At 43.0% G+C, this 20,334-nt stretch overlaps 2 protein-coding genes across 2 annotated transcripts in view; both read right to left on the bottom strand.

Moving 5' to 3' along the window:
* The window catches only part of LOC106096217 (mucin-5AC), a 165,078-nt gene that overhangs the window by 50,406 nt on the left and 94,338 nt on the right, over positions 1-20,334 (bottom strand). The gene's annotated exons all lie outside the window — the stretch shown is intronic.
* Positions 3,233-5,645, bottom strand: LOC106096227 (neprilysin-1). Its single transcript, XM_013263872.2, has one exon. It carries the CDS (start codon positions 5,582-5,584, stop codon positions 3,536-3,538), a length of 2,049 nt encoding a protein of 682 aa, XP_013119326.2. The 5' UTR covers positions 5,585-5,645; the 3' UTR covers positions 3,233-3,535.

Genomic DNA, 20,334 nt, shown 5'->3' with positions numbered 1-20,334 from the left:
CGATCTATATGGCAGCTATATCCAAATCTGGACTGATCTGGGCCAAAATGCAGAAAGTTTTTGCCTAACGCAACTCACTCTCCCAAATTTCGGCGATTTCGGACAACAAATGCGCCTTTTATGAGCCCAAAACCTTAAATTGAGAGATCAGTCTATATGGCAGCTATATCCAAATCTAGACCGATCTGAGCCAAATTAAAGAAAAATGTTGAGGGGCCTAATACAACTCGCTGTTCCAAATTTCAACAAAATCGGATAATAAATGTGGCTGTTATGGGCCTAAGAACCTAAATCGGATGGCCGGTCTATATGGCTGCTATATCCAAATCTGAACCGATCTGAGCCAAATTGAAGAGGGATATCGAAGGGCTTAACACAACTCACAGTCCCAAATTTCAACAAAATCGGATAATAAATGTGGCTTTTATAGGCCTAAGACCCAAAATCGGCGGATCGGTCTATATGGCAGCTATATCCAAATCTGAACCGATCTGAGCCAAATTGAAGAGGGATATCGAACCTAACCTAAGCTCAGTAAAATCGGATAATAAATGTGGCTTTTATGGGTCTAAGACCCTAAATCGGATGATCGGTCTATGTGGCAGCTATATCCAAATCTGAACCGATTTGAGCCAAATTGAAGAGGGATATCGAAGGTCCTAATACAACTCACTGTCCCAAATTTCAGCAAAATCGGATAATAAATGTGGCTTTTATAGGCCTAAGACCCTAAATCGGCGGATCGGTCTATATGGCACATATATCCAAATCTGAACCGATCTAACCCAAATTGAAGAGGGATATCGAAGGGCCTAATAGAACTCACTGTCCCAAATTTCAGCAAAATCGGATAATAAATGTGGCTTTTATGGGCCTAAGAACCTAAATCGGCGGATCGGTCTATATGGCAGCTATATCCAAATCTGAACCGATTTGAGCCAAATTGTAGAGGGATATCGAAGGACCTAATACAACTCACTGTTCCAAATTTCAGCAAAATCGGATAATAAATGTGGCTTGTATGGGCCTAAGACCCTAAATCGGAGGATCGGTCTATATGGAGGCTATATCAAGATATAGTCCGATATAGCCCATCTTCGAACTGAACCTGCTTATGGGCAAAGAAAGAATCTGTCCAAAGTTTTAGCTCAATATCTCTATTTTTAAAGACTGTAGCGTGATTTCAACAGACAGACGGTCAGACCCACCCATCCTTCGGTGGTGGGTAAAAAAAGGAAGTGGAAAGGCGTGAGTATGAGCGAATTGAGATGTACAGGAGTCAGAATAAAGTCCGGAAATTTTACCAAAGAATTAAACATCAAACCGATGGCTTTGGTACAGGCACATTCTCCTGCAGAGACATAGAAGGAAATCTGGTAACTGACACAGTTAACATGCTGAGGATATGGAAAGATCATTTTACCCAACTGCTAGTGTCCGACGATGGCGGCGAAGAGGATACCGCAGAACCAATCCCTGATGATGGTATAGAATTTTTACCTTCTAGTCATAATGAGGTCCCAGTAGCAATGACCCGACTAAAGAACAACAAGGCGGCAGGAGCCGACGGGTTACCCGCTGAACTATTTAAGACCGCAGGCGACACGCTGATAAGGCATATGCATCAGCTTATCTGCGCAATTTGGCTAGCAGAATCCATACCCGATGATTAGAACCTTAGCATACTATGTCCCGTACACAAGAAAGGAGATAAGACGGAATGTGCCAACTACTGAGGAATAAGTTTGCTCCCAATCGCATACATGATACTCTCGAGCGTACTGTGTGAAAGATTAAAACCTAAAATCAATGTCCTTTTAATGCGGCTTTAGACTTGACAAATCCACTCTGGACTAGATATCCACACTGTGCCAAATCCTGGAAAAGACCCGAGAAGACAAATCAACACCTACCATCTCTTTGTTGACTACAAGGCAAACCGGGAAGACCAAAAGCCCTATGGAAAGATCAAGTTGTGGGAGACACCTCGAAACTTGGTGTGCGAGATTTTAGAATGAGCGCAGAAGATCGAGACGCTTGGAAAGCTTTTCTACGTTCGGCTAGTGGAACAAATATTCTGTCGTAGCCAATTAAAGTAAAGTATGAGGTTTCACATTTTCTTTTTCCTCCCTTTCTCTCTCTAAGATACCACAATGGGCCAAACTGGCCTCCGAGTGAACTCACCTTTGGTGGGTGACCCATTTAACCTAACCTAACCTAAGCTCATGGGAACGCTTATTTCTAGGTGTTGCAAGCGGACCTACGAAATTAGTATACCCCCATCCTATGGTGGAGGTAATAATTGGGGGTTGTTTAATTTTTCTGTTCAGGGACTATTTCACAATGAAATGACACCAAAAATTTGGGCTTTATTTCATTTTTTATTTGGGTGATATTTTCAAAAATTTTGGGCTTATTTCATTTTTTTATTATTTGGGGTCTATTTCACTTATGTTGGGGATTATTTCATAAGGGGTTATTTCATTTCGGATTTGGGGTATGTTGCATGGGCAAGCGGACCTACGAAATTAGTATACCCCCATCCTATGGTGGAGGTAATAATTGGGGGTTGTTTAATTTTTCTGTTCAGGGACTATTTCACAATGAAATGACACCAAAAATTTGGGCTTTATTTCATTTTTTATTTGGGTGATATTTTCAAAAATTTTGGGCTTATTTCATTTTTTTATTATTTGGGGTCTATTTCACTTATGTTGGGGATTATTTCATAAGGGGTTATTTCATTTCGGATTTGGGGTATGTTGCATGGGGGGGGGGGTTGTTTTGTAGCGCCACAAAGTCTATATCTAAATCGTCTTGACATTGCAAGTCGATTTAGCCATGTCCATCCGTATGTCGGTCGAAAGCGAGATTACTTCCAAAGGAATAAATATAGCCGCTTAAAATCTTGCACAAATACTTCGCATTAGTGTAGGTCCGTTGGGATTGTAAATGGGCCATATCGGTCGATTTTTTGATATAGCTGCCATATAAACTGATCTAGGATTTTGACTTTTTGAGCTTCTAAAGAATGTAGCACGCGTTTGCTCGTTGATGATATGACTAGGAATGACTAGGTAAATGTAGCTCCCAAACTTTGGCGAAAATAGGATGTATCGAAGCACATTAGAACAACGTTTTTCCACATTAGAACTCCCAAAGCAATCATTGTAGAAAAAAAAACACACACACACATACATCACCATCGTTTCACTCAAATAGAGGGGTCGAAAACAAAAATAATTTATTTAGCATTTGAAACGATTGATATGACACAAAATTTGCACTATTATCAGTAGGAACTATTTCGAAATATTTTTAGTTTGTAACAAAAAAAAAAAAAAAAAACACACACACAAAACACTATCGCTATAAACAACAAACTATTAAATATTAAGAAAAAATACAAAACAAATTAAAAAAAAAAAATAATCTTCAACTGAGTCATAGCCCTGGACCAGCGGCAGCAGCGTACCAACAGCTTTAGCATCAAACACTTCCTCAAACACTTTTGTGTTCCGTTTGCGATACACACTCAAAAAACCACACATTTCCTATGCGGATGCATTTGTGAGCCCAGCTTGCAGGAGAAGGTCTCTGCGAAGACATCAAAGTTGGCCAACATGGCTCGTACGCGCACCTCTTCGGGCGGATGGACATCGGTGGTGGCCACCAAATGCTGCCAACGACTATTGATGTCGGTGCACCACATCTGGGCGGAACTTATGAAAAACAATTGACGTGCGGTTATGGTGTCCATGTTGGGCAGATGTTCAGGGGTTTGATGGTGGTGCGACAGCCAATTGTCATAGGCCTCATAGGCTATGCGTATGCCCACATTGTCAGCAATATTTTCACCCTGGGCTTGGGCCTTGGGCAGAAACTGGCCGCCGAATTTATGAGCGCCATATTGTTGGCGTAGACATTCCTTGCGAGTCTCAAACACCAGACTGGCATTGCGATCCCACCAATTGTTGAGATTGCCTTTGGCATCATACTTGCGTATGGTATCATCAAAGCCATGGGCCATTTCGTGGGCTATGGTAAAGCCCACAGTGCCATATTTCAAGGCCTTGGGATAGACATTGTCCCAGAGGAAACGGGGTTGCAAAAAGGCCACGGGCAGCAAAACACGATTGTATTCAGCCGCATAGGCCGGGGTAAAGCTTAGCAATTCGTATTCCTCCAGGCGTGGGGGTTCTTGGATTTTCAGACGATAATTTTGCCCCTTCAGCTTGAGGACATTGATGACATTCTCAAAATATTGACCAGAGTTGATGGTCAAGGCTCCCAGTTCTTTGGTGAAATTCACCTCGGCATAGCCATTGATTTCAAAAGTCATGGCTGAGAGCTTTTCCACTGCCTTGTCGCGGGTCTTCTCCTGCATCCAGTCGGTGGTGCTCTCCTTTAGGATATTCTCAAAGGACGCCTTCAAATGCGTCCAGATCTCAGTAACCTCGGCTATAATTTGAGGATTATTTCTAACCAAATCCTGATAGATGAGGCTGTCCAAGTACTTGGGAAAATACTTGCGGGTGGCCTCTATGCATTTCTTTTTGTGACGCTCCTCCGACTCTTCCACATCTAGGCGGAAATCCTGCAGCAACATCCACATGACATAGTTGGCCACTGTGGTGCGTGGAGTCTCCAGCATAACCAGGCGCAGATTGCGTATGTAGTTCTCCACATATTCGTAGACGGGCAGTTTGTATTCATAGCCCAGCCAGGTGTAGACATGGTGGGTGAAATTGATGACAGGAGCGTAATTTTCATTCATGGAGTCAAGCAAACGCAGGCGGGTCTTATCCTCCATGCCTAGACCCTCCAAGGGATCGGCCATGCCGAGGGCAATTTTCTGGGCAAAGTCCACCATCTCACGGGCGGTGATCAAGGCATTGGCTGGAGCCAAACCCAAAACCGATTGCAGCTCAAATTGCCAGGCATGAGCCAAGCGGCTGTAGTACTCCTTATTGCTGCCCGGAATCATGTCATCAATTTGGCCTATATACAGGCGATTGATTTCATTGTTATTCAAATCGGCATTGACATCGGTGCCTATGATGATATTCTTGCCATATTTCCTTAGTATTTCGGCAACGACTTGCACCCAGTCGAAAGACTCCTCATCCCACACTGGACCCTTGAGGGCTGGCATGCCGCCAAATTCTTCCATTATGCTCAAAAGATTGACGCGATAGTTTTGTCGAATTTCATGCCTTTGCAGGCAAGACTCATAGAAGTATTTGACCTTGCGCTCCGTTTCAGTGTCATTGGATTCCTTGCTATTGCCCAAAATGGACAGCAACTTGCGATTGTAGGCCTTTGATAGCACATGAAAAATGTTGGTCTTCACCGCAGCATTCGCAGGATTTATGTGGGCCCAATTGCCACAGGAGTAGAGATAGAAATCATCACAGGCCTGCACTTGTGGTCTCATGTAGTTGCGCATTTCGGCTGACTTGGCCAGCCGCATTATCTGATGGGCTACAGGCGAATCGAAACGATTGCCCTCTACTTTGGCTTGTACGCCCACCAGCAGTGGCAGCAGCATTAAAGCAGTTAATATTATCGCAGAAAATTCCATTTCTTAGGAATTTTTAAGTTTTCGGCTCTTCTCTGTTTTGCTTTTCTTGTCCCTTAGGCTGGTTCCGTTGTTAAATTTATACTAAAATGCTGAATTAGAATTTTTTCTAAGAAAGTTTCCGCTTTGTGTTGGGAGATTTTTTACGCGAAAGTTCATTTCAAAGGTTATCACTTTGAAAGCTTAGCTTTTGTTTGTGTGTGTGTGTGTTTGTTTTTTTTTTGGGTTCATTCAAAATCTTTTGCCATTTGTTTATGAATGCTGGCTTTCCATTTCATTTGAGGAGGTACAAAAAAAACCAACTACAACAACGAGTTTGTGTGGGTTTTGAAAATTGTAGTGGCTACAATGACGCCTTTGGCCTTGACAATGACGTCGCCAGTTCTAGTTTAAAGATTACAAAATGTATTCGAAACAAAGCCTTTGAAGACAAAATTGAAACTGAAACTGAGGACTGGTCTTTGTATACCCTCCATCATTGAATGGAGCCCGTCCGTCTGGTAACATTAGATCCGATATGTTTATGCTTTCTCAATCCGTTTGTCTATCTGTGTGTCCGTGTCTATCTCTGATGGTGTCTGTGTGTCTTTCCTTCCGTCCATCTGTCCACCACTCGGCTGAATACCCTCTTATACAGGATGGTCTGTCTGTCCATCCGAGCAACTGTCCGCGCGGCTAAGGGGCTAGTCATTTTCTACCCCTTCACCATAGGATGGTGCCTGTCTATCCAGCTGAGAGAAACGTGGGTGGTATTTGTATACCCTCTACCATAGGATGATGTCTGTCCATATGTAAGTCTGTCTGTATGACCATCAGTCAGTCTGTCCGTCTGTTCATCCGTTCGTCGGACAGACAGACATCATACTATGGTAGAGCGTATAGAAAAAGCAGACCCATTTTTTTAGGGTATAAAATACAACCACTAATTCTGTCAGCTGGATGGACAGACAGACAGACCATCCTACGGTTGAGTACCAATCCCATTTGTCTCAGAAGGGCGGAGAGGCGGACGAATGGAAATATAGACTGATAAATGTCTATATTTCCATTCGTCCGCCTGTCCGCCCTTCTGAGACAAATGGGACTGGTACTCAACCGTAGGATGGTCTGTCTGTCTGTCTGTCCATCCAGTTGAGAGAACTAGAGGTTGTATTTTATACCCTGAAAAAAATGGGTCTACTTTTTCTATACGCTCCACCATAGTATGCTGTCTGTCTGCCCGTCCTTCTGAGAAAAATGTTTCTGGTATTTTTAAACCCTTCACCATATGACAGTGTCTATATATCTCTGTCCGTCCAGCTGAAAAAAAGGAGTTGTATTTTTATACCCTCTTCCATAAAAAGGTGTCCGTCTATTTGTATGTCCATTCGTCCGTCCACCTGAGAAAATATGGGATGGTCTTTGTATACCCTCCACCGTTGAATGAAGTCCTCCCGCCTGGAAAAAAATAGACCTGGTATGATTATACTTTGTTATTCCGTTTGTCCATCTGTCTTTCTGTCCATCCGCTTCCGTATCTGTGTCTGATGGTGTTTGTGTGTCTTCCCGTCCGTCTATTCTTCCAGCTGAGAAATATGGGACAATAGTCTCTGATATAAGATGGTGTCTGTCTATCCCTCCGTTTGTCTGTGTAAGGCGATGTTAATTTAATACCCTCCACCGTTGAATAAAGTCCTCCCGTCTGGAAAAAAATAGAGCTGGTAGGTTTACACTTTGTCATCCCGTTTGTCCATCTGTCTTTCTGTCCCTCCGCGTCCGTATCTGTGTCTTATGGTGTCTGTGTGTCTTTCCGTCTGTCTTCCCGTCCGTCCATCCTCCAAGGTGAGAAATTTGGGACTTAATACCCTCTGCTATAAGAGGGTGTCTGTCTGTCCCTCCGTTTGTCTGTGTAAGGCGATATTAAATTTATACCCTCCACCGTTGAATGAAGTCCTCCCGTCTGGAAAAAAATAGAGCTGGTATGTTTATACTTTGTCATTCCGTTTGTCCATCTGTCCATCTTTCCGTCCGTCTATCCTCCCAGCTGAGAAACATGGGACTTAATATCCTCTGCTATAAGAGAGTGTCTGTCTGTCCCTCCGTTTGTCTGAGTAAGGCGATGTTAATTTATACCTCTTCCGCCTCTTCATCCATTCGTCTGAAACAAATGCGGCTGAGACTTTTATACCATTTACCAAAGAGTTGTGTCTGTCCGTCTAGCTGAAAAATATGAGAGTTGTATTTGTAAACCATAGGATGGTGTCTGTATGTATGTCCATCCATCCGTCTGACCGCCCAGCTGAGAAAATTTGGGGCTGTATTTCTATACCCTCCACCATTGGAAGGTGTCTGTCTGTCCGTCTATCAGTAAAAAATATGTAGGGTGTTTTTATACCATCTACCACGGGATGGTATCTGTCTGTATGTACGTCTGTCTGTATATCCATTTCTCTAACTATGGATCCGTCAATCTGTCCATCTGTTCGTCCATTCATCCGCCCATCCGTCTGATCATCCAACCGTCTGTCCGTCCGTCTGCCCCTCCGTCTGTCCGACCGTCTGTCCGACCGTCTGTCCGACCGTCTGTCCGACGGTCTGTCCGACCGTCTATCCGACCGTCTATCCGACCGTCTATCCGACCGTCTATCCGACCGTCTACCCGACCGTCTATCCGACCGTCTATTCGACCGTCTATCCGACCGTCTGTCCAACCGTCTGTCCGACCGTCTGTCCGACCGTCTGTCCGACCGTCTGTCCGACCGTCTGTCCGACCGTCTGTCCAACCGTCTGTCCAACCGTCTGTCCGACCGTCTGTCCGACCGTCTGTCCGACCGTCTGTCCGACCGTCTGTCCGACCGTCTGTCCGACCGTCTGTCCGACCGTCTGTCCGACCGTCTGTCCGACCGTCTGTCCGACCGTCTGTCCGACCGTCTGTCCGACCGTCTGTCCGACCGTCTGTCCGACCGTCTGTCCGACCGTCTGTCCGACCGTCTGTCCGACCGTCTGTCCGACCGTGTGTCCGACCGTGTGTCCGGCCGTCTGTCCGTCTGTTCACCTTTTCATTCGTCCGTTTGTCCGTCCATCTGAGAAACATGGTGCTGGTACTTAATCATAGTATGGTGTCTGTCTGTCCATCCGTCTGAGGAAAATGGGGCTCCTTTGTTTGAACCCTCTACCATAGAATTCTGTCTGTCTGTCCGTCCGTATGAGAAGAATGTTTCTGGGAGTTGTATTTTTAAACCATCTCCATAGGATGGTGTCTGTATAGTAGTCCATCCGTCCGTCTGTCCGACCGTCTGTCCGACCGTCTGTCCGACCGTCTGTCCGACCGTCTGTCCAACCGTCTGTCCGACCGTCTGTCCGACCGTCTGTCCGACCGTCTGTCCGACCGTCTGTCCGACCGTCTGTCCGTCTGTTCACCTTTTCATTCGTCCGTTTGTCCGTCCATCTGAGAAACATGGTGCTGGTACTTAATCATAGTATGGTGTCTGTCTGTCCATCCGTCTGAGGAAAATGGGGCTCCTTTGTTTGAACCCTCTACCATAGAATTCTGTCTGTCTGTCCGTCCGTATGAGAAGAATGTTTCTGGGAGTTGTATTTTTAAACCATCACCATAGGATGGTGTCTGTATGTCTGTCCATCCGTCCGTCTGACCGTCCAGGTAAGACAATTAGGAGTTGTATTTTTATACCCTCCACCATTTGAAGGTGTCTGTCCGTCCGTCCATCAGAGAAAAATATGAAGGTTGTTTTTATACCATTTACCGCGGGATGGTATCTGTCTTTATGTGCGTCGGTCTGTATGTCCATCTATCCGACTATGTATCCGTCAGTCTGTCCATCCGTTCCTCTATTCATCCGTCTATCCGTCAGATCATCCATCCATCTGTTTATCCGTCAGTCCGACCGTCTGTCCGTCCGTCGGTCCGTCCGTCTGTCTGACGGTCTGTGCGACCGTCTGTGTGACCGTCTGTGCGACCGTCTTTGCGACCGTCTTTGCGACCGTCTGTCCGACCGTCTGTCCGACCGTCTGTCCGACCGTCTTTGCGACCGTCTTTGCGACCGTCTGTCCGACCGTCTGTCCGACTGTCTTTCCGACCGTCTTTCCGACCGTCTGTCCGACCGTCTGTCCGATCTGTCTGTATGGTATCTGTCTGTATGTGCGTCTGTCTGTATGTCCATCTATCCGACTATGTATCTGCCAGTCTGTCCATACGTTCCTCTATTCATCCATCCATCTGTTCATCCGTCCGTCTGTTCACCTTTTCATTCGTCCGTCTGTCCGTCCATCTGAGAAACATGGGGCTGGTACTTAACCATAGTATGGTGTCTGTCTGTCCATCCTCCATCCGTCTGAGAAAAATGGGACCCCTTTTTTGTACCCTCTACCATAGGCTGCTATCTGTCTGTCCGTCTGTATGAGAAGAATGTTTTCAAAATATGCAAATCACCATAGTAATCATTTTCGCCTAAATATAGGCAATAAAAAATTCGAGAACCCCACCAATCGATTAATAAACGATTATTCACACACACACAAACATTCACCCTAACCCATTAACATCATTAAAGCTCGCAGTCTGATACCTCAGCGTCTCCTTTTCTCCTTTTCAATGCCATATCATCCTTAAATTTTGTTTTTTTTTTTGATCAGTGGCTTCCAGAAACAATTCAACATTAAGACTTTGTTGAATTTATTTTAAATTACTTTTCAAACTTTGTAAAAAGTTGAGAGCGTTACTTACACGCCAAAGCCGAAACCAAAACCAAGTGCAAAAAAAGTCCAAAGGCGAAGAGAAACAAAATCAATCATATTTAATAGGAGTTTGCCATTTCCCTGTCTGCCATTTTTTTTTTGTGTGTTCATACCCGACTAACCGCAATCATTTGTGATAGCTTAACTCTCCAACCTTGAGCAAACAAACTCAACTCAACTCAATTCAACTGAACCTAAACTCTTGGCATGTTTCATTCACTTTTCTTGGTTCATGGTTGGTTCTGCAGTCACACACATAAATGTTGTTGAACGTTTAAACGTTGAAATCTTTGGAAAATCCCTTAAGAGTAGTTTGTATCATGTCAGTGGGCTGTCAGAGGGACAGTGGAGAAGATTTTTATTTAATTCGAAGAAAATCAGCAAAATAATTTAAAATTTAAAGGAAAATGTATTCGGAATATTTTGGAAGTATTTGGAGAAGTCGTATATTTTGTAAGGGGATTCAATTACTATCCAATAAAGAAAAACGTTTCACCCACAAAAGGAACGGAACAATGAACCAAGGTGACCAATATTGAAAGCCCACTCATAGGCCATCGGCCAAGTAATCTGAATAAAAACTCTGTTAAGTCCATTCTGAATTTCTCGAAGATATCTCTACTCGTGTCAAATTGCGAACTATGCATAGAGGCCACCGTGGGGCAGAGAGACAGCATATCCGCCTATGACGACGAAAGCCTGGGTTCAAATCCCGGAGTGTACATCAGAACATTTTTCAGCGATGGGTTCCCCTTGCTACATTTGTGAGGCATCCTGCCATGTTAAAACTTCTCTGTCAAGTTGTGTCGCCGTTTGGACTCGGCAATAAAAAGGAACCCCCTTATCATTGAGCTTAAACATTAATCGGACTGCACTCTTTGATATGAGAGATTTATCCCCTGTTCCATGTTGGAATGTTCATCAGAAATTCGGTAGTAGCAGAATACTCTCCATCCATGGAGCACAGAGGTTATCATGTCCGCCTATGTCGCTGAACGCTTGGGTTCGAATCCTGGCGAAACCACCAGAAAAACAATTTCAGCGGTGGTTATCTTCTCCTAATGCGGGCAACATTTGTGAGGTACTCTACTCTACTCTACTATACTCTACTCTACTCTACTCTACTCTACTCTACTCTACTATACTCTACTCTACTCTACTCTACTCTACTCTACTCTACTCTACTCTACTCTACTCTACTCTACTCTACTCTACTCTACTCTACTCTACTCTACTCTACTCTACTCTACTCTACTCTACTCTACTCTACTCTACTCTACTCTACTCTACTCTACTCTACTCTACTCTACTCTACTCTACTCTACTCTACTCTACTCTACTCTACTCTACTCTACTCTACTCTACTCTACTCTACTCTACTCTACTCTACTCTACTCTACTCTACTCTACTCTACTCTACTCTACTCTACTCTACTCTACTCTACTCTACTCTACTCTACTCTACTCTACTCTACTCTACTCTACTCTACTCTACTCTACTCTACTCTACTCTACTCTACTCTACTCTACTCTACTCTACTCTACTCTACTCTACTCTACTCTACTCTACTCTACTCTACTCTACTCTACTCTACTCTACTCTACTCTACTCTACTCTACTCTACTCTACTCTACTCTACTCTACTCTACTCTACTCTACTCTACTCTACTCTACTCTACTCTACTCTACTCTACTCTACTCTACTCTACTCTACTCTACTCTACTCTACTCTACTCTACTCTACTCTACTCTACTCTACTCTACTCTACTCTACTCTACTCTACTCTACTCTACTCTACTCTACTCTACTCTACTCTACTCTACTCTACTCTACTCTACTCTACTCTACTCTACTCTACTCTACTCTACTCTACTCTACTCTACTCTACTCTACTCTACTCTACTCTACTCTACTCTTCTCTACTCTACTCTACTCTACTCTACTCTACTCTACTCTACTCTACTCTACTCTACTCTACTCTACTCTACTCTACTCTACTCTACTCTACTCTACTCTACTCTACTCTACTCTACTCTACTCTACTCTACTCTACTCTACTCTACTCTACTCTACTCTACTCTACTCTACTCTACTCTACTCTACTCTACTCTACTCTACTCTACTCTACTCTACTCTACTCTACTCTACTCTACTCTACTCTACTCTACTCTACTCTACTCTACTCTACTCTACTCTACTCTACTCTACTCTACTCAACTCTACTCTACTCTACTCTACTCTACTCTACTCTACTCTACTCTACTCTACTCTACTCTACTCTACTCTACTCTACTCTACTCTACTCTACTCTACTCTACTCTACTCTACTCTACTCTACTCTACTCTACTCTACTCTACTCTACTCTACTCTACTCTACTCTACAATTTCAGCGGTGGTTATCTTCTCCTTTGGGAGGTACTATGCCATGTAAAAACTTCTCCCCAAAGAAGTGTCGCACGACGTTCGGACTCGTCTATAAAAAGAAGGCCCCTTAAACTTGAATCGGACTGGACTCGTTGATTTGTGAGAAGTTTGCCCCTGGTCCTTAGTGCAAAATTTGCAATTTGCAATACTCTCAATCATAGGATTGGGGTATATTTTACTATCTTTGTTATTTTATTTGTAGGACCTCGATATATTGGGTCGTCCGTCCATTTCCCGTCTGTCTGTCGGTCTATCTGATGTCCTTTCGTCTGCCGTATGTCTAGGCAGGTAGACGTCTATCTTCCTTTTGTCTGTCAAAAACTCGATAAATTTCAGAAGCGCTTGAAATTTTTCGCAAATGTTTCTTATCAGTGTAGTTGGTGGAAGATTGTGAGTAGGGGGATTTATACTAGAGGCTTGTCAAAGAATGTCCAAAAACTGGGCTGAGCCCAAAATTAAGGGAGCGTTGAGGCGTGGTCCCCAAAGCAGCAGGTTTGGACGCGATGTTAAAAAAGAAGCCTATTGAGGTAAATTAACAACTGTGCCGACATAGTTGCCCTTTGAAGGAAGGAGCTTGGCGTATTGGAAGAAATTCAGGAAGACTGATATTGCCAGACTACCTGCCAATGGAACCGTATATTGAGAGTTACTTTAGGATAAGCTTTCACAAAAGATGGGGTTTCTCTTTGGATAATGAATATGAAGGCTATGAAAATTTGGTAACCAATAATGCCTTCACAATGGAGACAAGATTCTTCTCCGATGCACTTGATATCGATATGTCGCACAGTGGGAGAAAATCGCAAAAAATGCAGTAAAAAATATGCCGTGTGAGCATGGGTAGAGACACGAACTGAACCATATAGGGTATGGTTTTCGGAAAGTCTAACATAGCTCCTTGTGCCAAATTTTAGCGTATTAGGGTAATAAATGGGCCTTTCAATGCCTCAAGACCCTAAATCAGGAGATCAGTCTGTAAGGCAGCTTTATCCAAATATAGCCCGATCTTGACCATACTCGATATGAATGTCGAGGAGCCTAAAACAATGGGTCTTAAGCCTTTAATGGGAATATGAATCTTTATGAAGATATAGTCCCATATAATCCATCATCGAACTTGACCTGACAATGAACAAAAAAAGAATCTGATCAAACTTTCGGCTCAATATCTCTATTTTTGAAGACTGTAGCGTGATTTTAGCAGATAGACGGACAGACTGACGGACGAACATGGCTAGATCGACTACGAAGTTTACGACGATCAATAATTTAAATACTTTATAGGGTTGGGAATGGATATTTCCAGGTGTTGCAAACGGAATGACAAAATGAATATATTCCCATCCTTCAGTGGTGGGTATAAAAAAATCTACCAAATTTTTTATTGCTTTTATTCCCACCGTCATAGAGTGGGGGTATACTAATCTAGTCATTCCGTTTGTAACAACATGAAATATTGATCTATAACCCCATAGAGTATACATCGTCTTGACATTCTTAGTCGATCTAGCCTTATCCGACTGTCCGTTCGTCTGTCAAAATCACGATAGCAGTCGAACGCGTAAAACTAGTCGCTTGAAATTTTGCATAGATACTTACTATCAATGTAGGTCGTTGGGGATTGCAAATGGGCCATATCAGGTCAGATTTGGATATAGCTCTCTATGAACCGATATAGCTCCCATATTAACCGATCTCCCGATTTGACTTCTTGAGCCCTTACAAGCCGCAATTTTTGACCAAGTTGGCTGATGTGCCAGGTATGGTACAAATCAATCTATAACCTGATATAGCTCCCTTACAAACTGTTCTACCGTTTTCTAGAAGCGTCAATTGTTGCTGATTTGACAGAAGTTTGTCAAACTAGTAGACCCATACCCCCATGTTCAAAAACGTCAGATCTCAGAGAATTTAAATTTTCCACGCCACCTAATGGTGCCCCGAAAACAAACGGGAAAACAAATTTTGCTACAAAATTGATCACATAACCTTGGGGGGGGGGGGGGCGGTTGGGGGACGCCCCATACAAAAACCCACCCGAACGGACATGTTTACCGATTGGGATAATATAGATATCAAATGAAATGTATTTAATAGTAGAGTACGAACTTGGCATTAAAATGTCACCATAAGTGTTGGGGAGGTCCTCCACCCCTCAAATGGATATCAAATGAAAAACATTTAAAAGTGGAGCACGGCTCAGGTAGGGTGTAATCCACACTGCCTGCAACATCGGATATTGTATCAAGGATAACACAGTATCCGTAGCCGCAACTTGACCAATGAGAAAGCCCCCTTTAACCTCACGGCAGTAGTCGCTGCAATATGGGTAGCCACAATGTCCAGAGGCATGAGATGTAGCATTTAATTCAGTGCATCAGATGGTGTCGTCCTCAGTGTGGCTGCAATGTACAAACAAGCCATCCTTTGGTAGAATTTTGAAGCGCCGTCCACCAGACCACAACACCATATAACATATAGCATGACACGCGATCTAAACCCCAAACTTTTGCCAATGGCTCTAACACAATATCCTGAAATTATTTCAGGGTCCGCCCCTAGCAATCCTTCAAGCCGGCCATGTTTGCATACTATGGCAATTAATAATAGATATTTGATAGTATGAAACGAATTTGATATCTAATTTTGAGGCCAAGTGTTCGGGGATCGTCTCACCCCATAAACTCCACCTAAACCAATGGCAATTGGGGCTCAAATAAAATAAATTTGAGACTTGAGCATGATGCCATTTGTTCAGGGCTAATTGCTTGGATGGCCGCCCCACCCTACATACCCCTCAAACTGGATATATATGTGAATTATGACAAATGGGGGCTCAAATCTGATACCTGCTTTATGGCCAAGTTTTTCAGGGACGCCTCACCTCATAAACTCCCCCTTAACCACACATATATACCGGACTATAGCAACGTGTACCTCAAATGTGGTTTTTGGGAGTAGAGTATGAATCTGATATCCACTTTTGGGGCAAAGGGTTTGCCTACATCTAACATCCAAACTATAATAAGCGGACCCTCCATTTACCCTATTTTCAAAAACGGCAGATCTTGGAAATGGGTGGGGCGATTTAAGCGACATTTAGGTAGTTTAGAAATAACTCAAAAACAGAAATTTGGTATTCTTATTTAGGGTGGGATATCTAGGGGGGGTTGAGCCACCTCCAAAGCCCGCCAAATGGAAATATTAACCAATAATGTCCAATAATGAATATGGGGCTCAAATGAAAGGCATTTGAGACTAAAGCACGAATCTGATATATCTGAGAGTCCACCTCACCCCTAAAAATACCCCCATATCGGACGTATTTACCCATCATAGTAGCAATATAAGGCTCCAATGAAGGTATTTGGAAGTATAGCACCAATATGATATCAACATTGGGGCGAAATATTTGAAAGGCCATTCCAGCACCCCCAAACAGGACTTATTTCGTGACCGTACCAATAAAGTACTCAGATAAAATAAGAGAGTGAAAGAAGGCGCAGTGGAGCGGGACCTGTCCAGCTAGTTTTCTATAAAAGCTACACTTTGAAATGTTTTTTTTAATGAAAATGCGAGTTTGATTTTGTGCAAAATGAAGAACAAAATTTGTGAAATTTTTATAAGGAAAACAAATCTCGGTATAAAATACAAATTTAAACTTATTTCAATTTTTAAAATTTTTTATGGATTTTATTTATTTGCAGGAAATGGTTGGCTCATTAGCTACCGCTTTTCCCCAGCCCCGTTCATAACTTTTTGGTTCTGGTTTCCTTTTGACCCGCAGTAAGTTATTTATATAACTTTATGACCTCTTGGCTGCCAACACCTCAACTCTTCCACTGCGTCTGTGTGGGCTACAAAGGAAAAAGGAAATGCTGTTGTCATTTCTGAGTATCTGTGTAAGCGTGTATGTATGTGTGTATTAAACATTGTGTTGGGTAAATATTTGTTTTTTTTTGCTGGTGTTCAAAATGTTATAAAACAAATACTTCAAGGTTTATTTTTTGTTTTGCTCCAAAAATTACTTACACACCACCTACACATTGCTACACAAACACACACACATACACTCCGATAGAAGAGCAAATACTTATATAGAAAGCACACCTAGACCTTTATCTAAGAAAATCCCATAAATAACACGTTGTCTACTTTTAGGCTTGTGTTTGCTGAAGCGGCAATAAGAAAGAAATATTGCCTCTGTTTATTGTGATTGCCATGTTGGTACGCACGACTTCAAAAAAAAAAAAAATGTCCATAATCAATGGTTGGAATGGTGCAATGTGTAGTGCAGTGGGGACATTTTGAGATTTTGCTAAACAAATACGAATACAAGTTTACTTTAAGCATTAGCAAGAAATACCTTGCCGATATATTTAAAGCACATTCACCTGTCTATAAGTACATTAGAGTGTCCCAAAAAATCAAAAGTTATTGTTTCGAAACTTATATCGTCCATTTTTTCTTCATTTTAATTCCCGTAAGCAAAATACCACATGGTATGGCTATTGGCTAACGATAACCCCTAGCGACACGATGCACAGTGGCTCGGTTTGAGTTTTTTCGTTCCAAAAATCATATCTTTTGAACCGAATAAAATAATTGAATGATTTTTACGGCATATGAAATAAGTATACCCCCATCCTTTGGGGGAGGGTATAAAAAATTCATACAATTGGATATTGTCCGGCTGCAGACAGTAGCACTATGGGCGAAATGATCGATCTAGCGCTACAAAACTCAATTTTCAACTTGTTTAAAATCGAGAAAATTAGACCTCAATCGATCACAAACATTCCACAGATCTAAGAAATCGATTCTACGTGGATTGATTTGGTCCAATAGAACAGCTGTCAAGGTAAGATTAGGTTTAAGTGGCAGTCTGCCATCAGACTCACTTAGACGTTTTCGTCAATTGTGATACCACAGGAACAGAAGAAGGAAGATGCCTTCTAGTTCCTGCCGTTGAACCATCCAGATCGCTTTAAAAAGCCCAACAACTTTCGAATGTTCAAAATTTTGCAAATTTTGCCCATGAACATTCCGTTAAGGAACAGGGGCAAACTTCTCACATATCAATAAGTGCAGTCCGATTCTAGTTTAAACTCAATGATAAGCGGTCTCCTTTTTATAGCCGAGTCCGCAGTGCGACCCCTCTTTGGAAAGAAGTTTTATGTGGCAAAGTACCCCACAAATGTTGCCAGCATTAGGAGGAGAAAACCACCGCTGAAAATTTTTTCTGATGGTCTCGCCAGGATTCGAACCCAGGCGTTCAGCATCATAGGTGGACATGCTAACCTCTGCGCTACGGTGGCTTCCACTTTCTAATGTCCACATCCTCTAAATCTGACAGGTTCTCAAAGAAATGAGAACCTAAAGTGGAACTCCTTCTGACTGCTAGTGCGGGACACACACTAAGAAGGTGTTCTATAGTCTCTTCTTCCTCGATGTTCTGCAAAAGTCTTTGCTGGCAACCTTTAGTCTGTCAGCATGTTTTCCTATTAGACATCTACCTGTCATTACGGACACAATGACTGAGACGTCGGTTCTAGCCAGTGACAGCAAAGCAGTAGACCTCTTCAAGTCTAGATTAGGCCACATAGTTCTGGAATGTTCACTGCCACCTCTTTGTGACCATTTATCATTCGTTGCCCTTCGGGCCTGATTCTGAAAACTTAGCTTACATGTTGCTAGAGGCAGACCCACAGATTCCAGTTTCCCTGGAATGTCTAAGGTAGTTTCTAGTCTCGCATGCTCGTCTGCTTTAGAGGTTTACCTGTCGCTAGAGGTTTACCCACAGATTCCAGTGTCCTTGGAGTGTGTAAGGTAGTTCCTAGTCTCGCATGCTCGTCTGCTTTAGAATTCCCTGGAATATCCTGTGGCCCGGCACCCAGAACAGGTGAATTCTGAACTGTTCAGCCATCTCGTTGACAGATCTGCGATAGTCGAGTGAGGTTTTTGAATTCAAAAATACGTTCTCCAGGGATTAAATGGCTGCCTGGCTGTCGGAGAAGATATTTATGACAGTTTTCGTTATTCCACCACTTCCTTAATTGCAAGGATCTCCGCTTGATACACAATACAGTGGTCGGAGACTTTGTTCGATATGACCAGTTCTAGTTTTTAAGAGTACACCCCAAAGACAACCTGGTCGTTTGGTTTGGAACTATTCGTCTATGTTACTTCTATTACCAGGGATATCGTAGTTCAAATCGGTTCTAGCAAGAATAGTGGTACAGTACTTTTTATCAAAAAGCGGCTCAGGTAGGGTGTAATCCACACTGCCTGGAACATTGGACATTGTATCAAAGATAAGACAGCGTCCTTAGCCGCGACATGACCAAAGAGAAAGCTCAATTAGCCTCACTGCAGTAATCGCAGCAATTTGTCTAGCCACAATGTCCAGAGGCATTAGTTGTAGCATTAAATTCAGTGCATCAGATGGTGTCGTCGTCAGTGCGGCTGTAATGCACAAACAAGCCATCCTTTGGATCCGGTTGACTTTTGAACATTAGGTGGAGTTTTGAAGCGCCGTCCACCAGACCACAACACCATATAGCATATCCCGGCACTGGATAGTTATGAGTGCCACACAGACAGGAACTTTGGGGTCCCATCTGTGCGGTGTTCATCGCTGTCACGAGAAACTTATCAGTGAGCTACCGGGCGCGTCCACAGGTTGCGGATAGTTGAATGCTCCATACGGAGCATCTGCACCGGCAGTCACGGACAAACAGCGATATCGAGTGGAGAGTCTCAGTGAGAGGCCGGGTTGCTTCGGCTCTTGCGTAAATACTGAGTGCCTATGATGCTCGATACGACAAGGCAAGTTATGGGCGCCTTAAATAACCAATAGCCATCATGTTCACATGACGATTGGTCGTATAGACTGGAACGAGCTTGCTCTCCTATAAGAGCTTGACGAGGATCGCCACCTCCATATGCAAATGCGGCTACAACAACAACAACCATATAGCATAATAGGTCTGACAACTGCAGTATATACGCACTGCATGACGCGCGGTCTAAATCTCCAACTTTTGCCAATGGCTCTCTTGCAGGTGTACCCATGGTGGTGGGTTCCCAAGATTCGGAATTCGGACCGGCCGAACTTAAATACCTAATACCTAACAAGTAAAAGCGTGGTAAGTTCGGCCGGTCCGAATCCCGAATCTTGTGATTTCGGACCGGCCGAACTTTTGATACCCACCACCATGAATATAATTTTTTTTATCAAATTTTATTATAAGACTACTCTATCCATATTAGTATCAAAACATATTTCGATCTTAATCATATTTGGTGCAGGTGCCGAGAAGCTTTATACAAGTAACATTTCGAAATTTCATTGGAATCGGGTAATAAGTGCGCCGATCATATGATTAAGCCCTAATTCGGATGATCGATCTATATGAATGCTATATATAAATATCTTCCGATCTGGACTATATTTGGGTTGGATATCGCGAGTATTAAAGCAGCTTATTGTTCAAAATTCCAGACATGGCTTGAAATACCTTTGAACGTAAAGGGGTATCGAAAGCGGCTTTGTAGTCAACAAAGAGATGGTAGGTGTTCATGTGTCCTTC

The sequence above is a fragment of the Stomoxys calcitrans genome, chromosome 2 (genome assembly GCF_963082655.1).
Source record: "Stomoxys calcitrans chromosome 2, idStoCalc2.1, whole genome shotgun sequence".
NCBI lineage: Eukaryota > Metazoa > Arthropoda > Insecta > Diptera > Muscidae > Stomoxys > Stomoxys calcitrans.
Note: the sequence above shows the minus strand (reverse complement) of the source record. Positions and strands in the feature narration are given on the sequence as shown.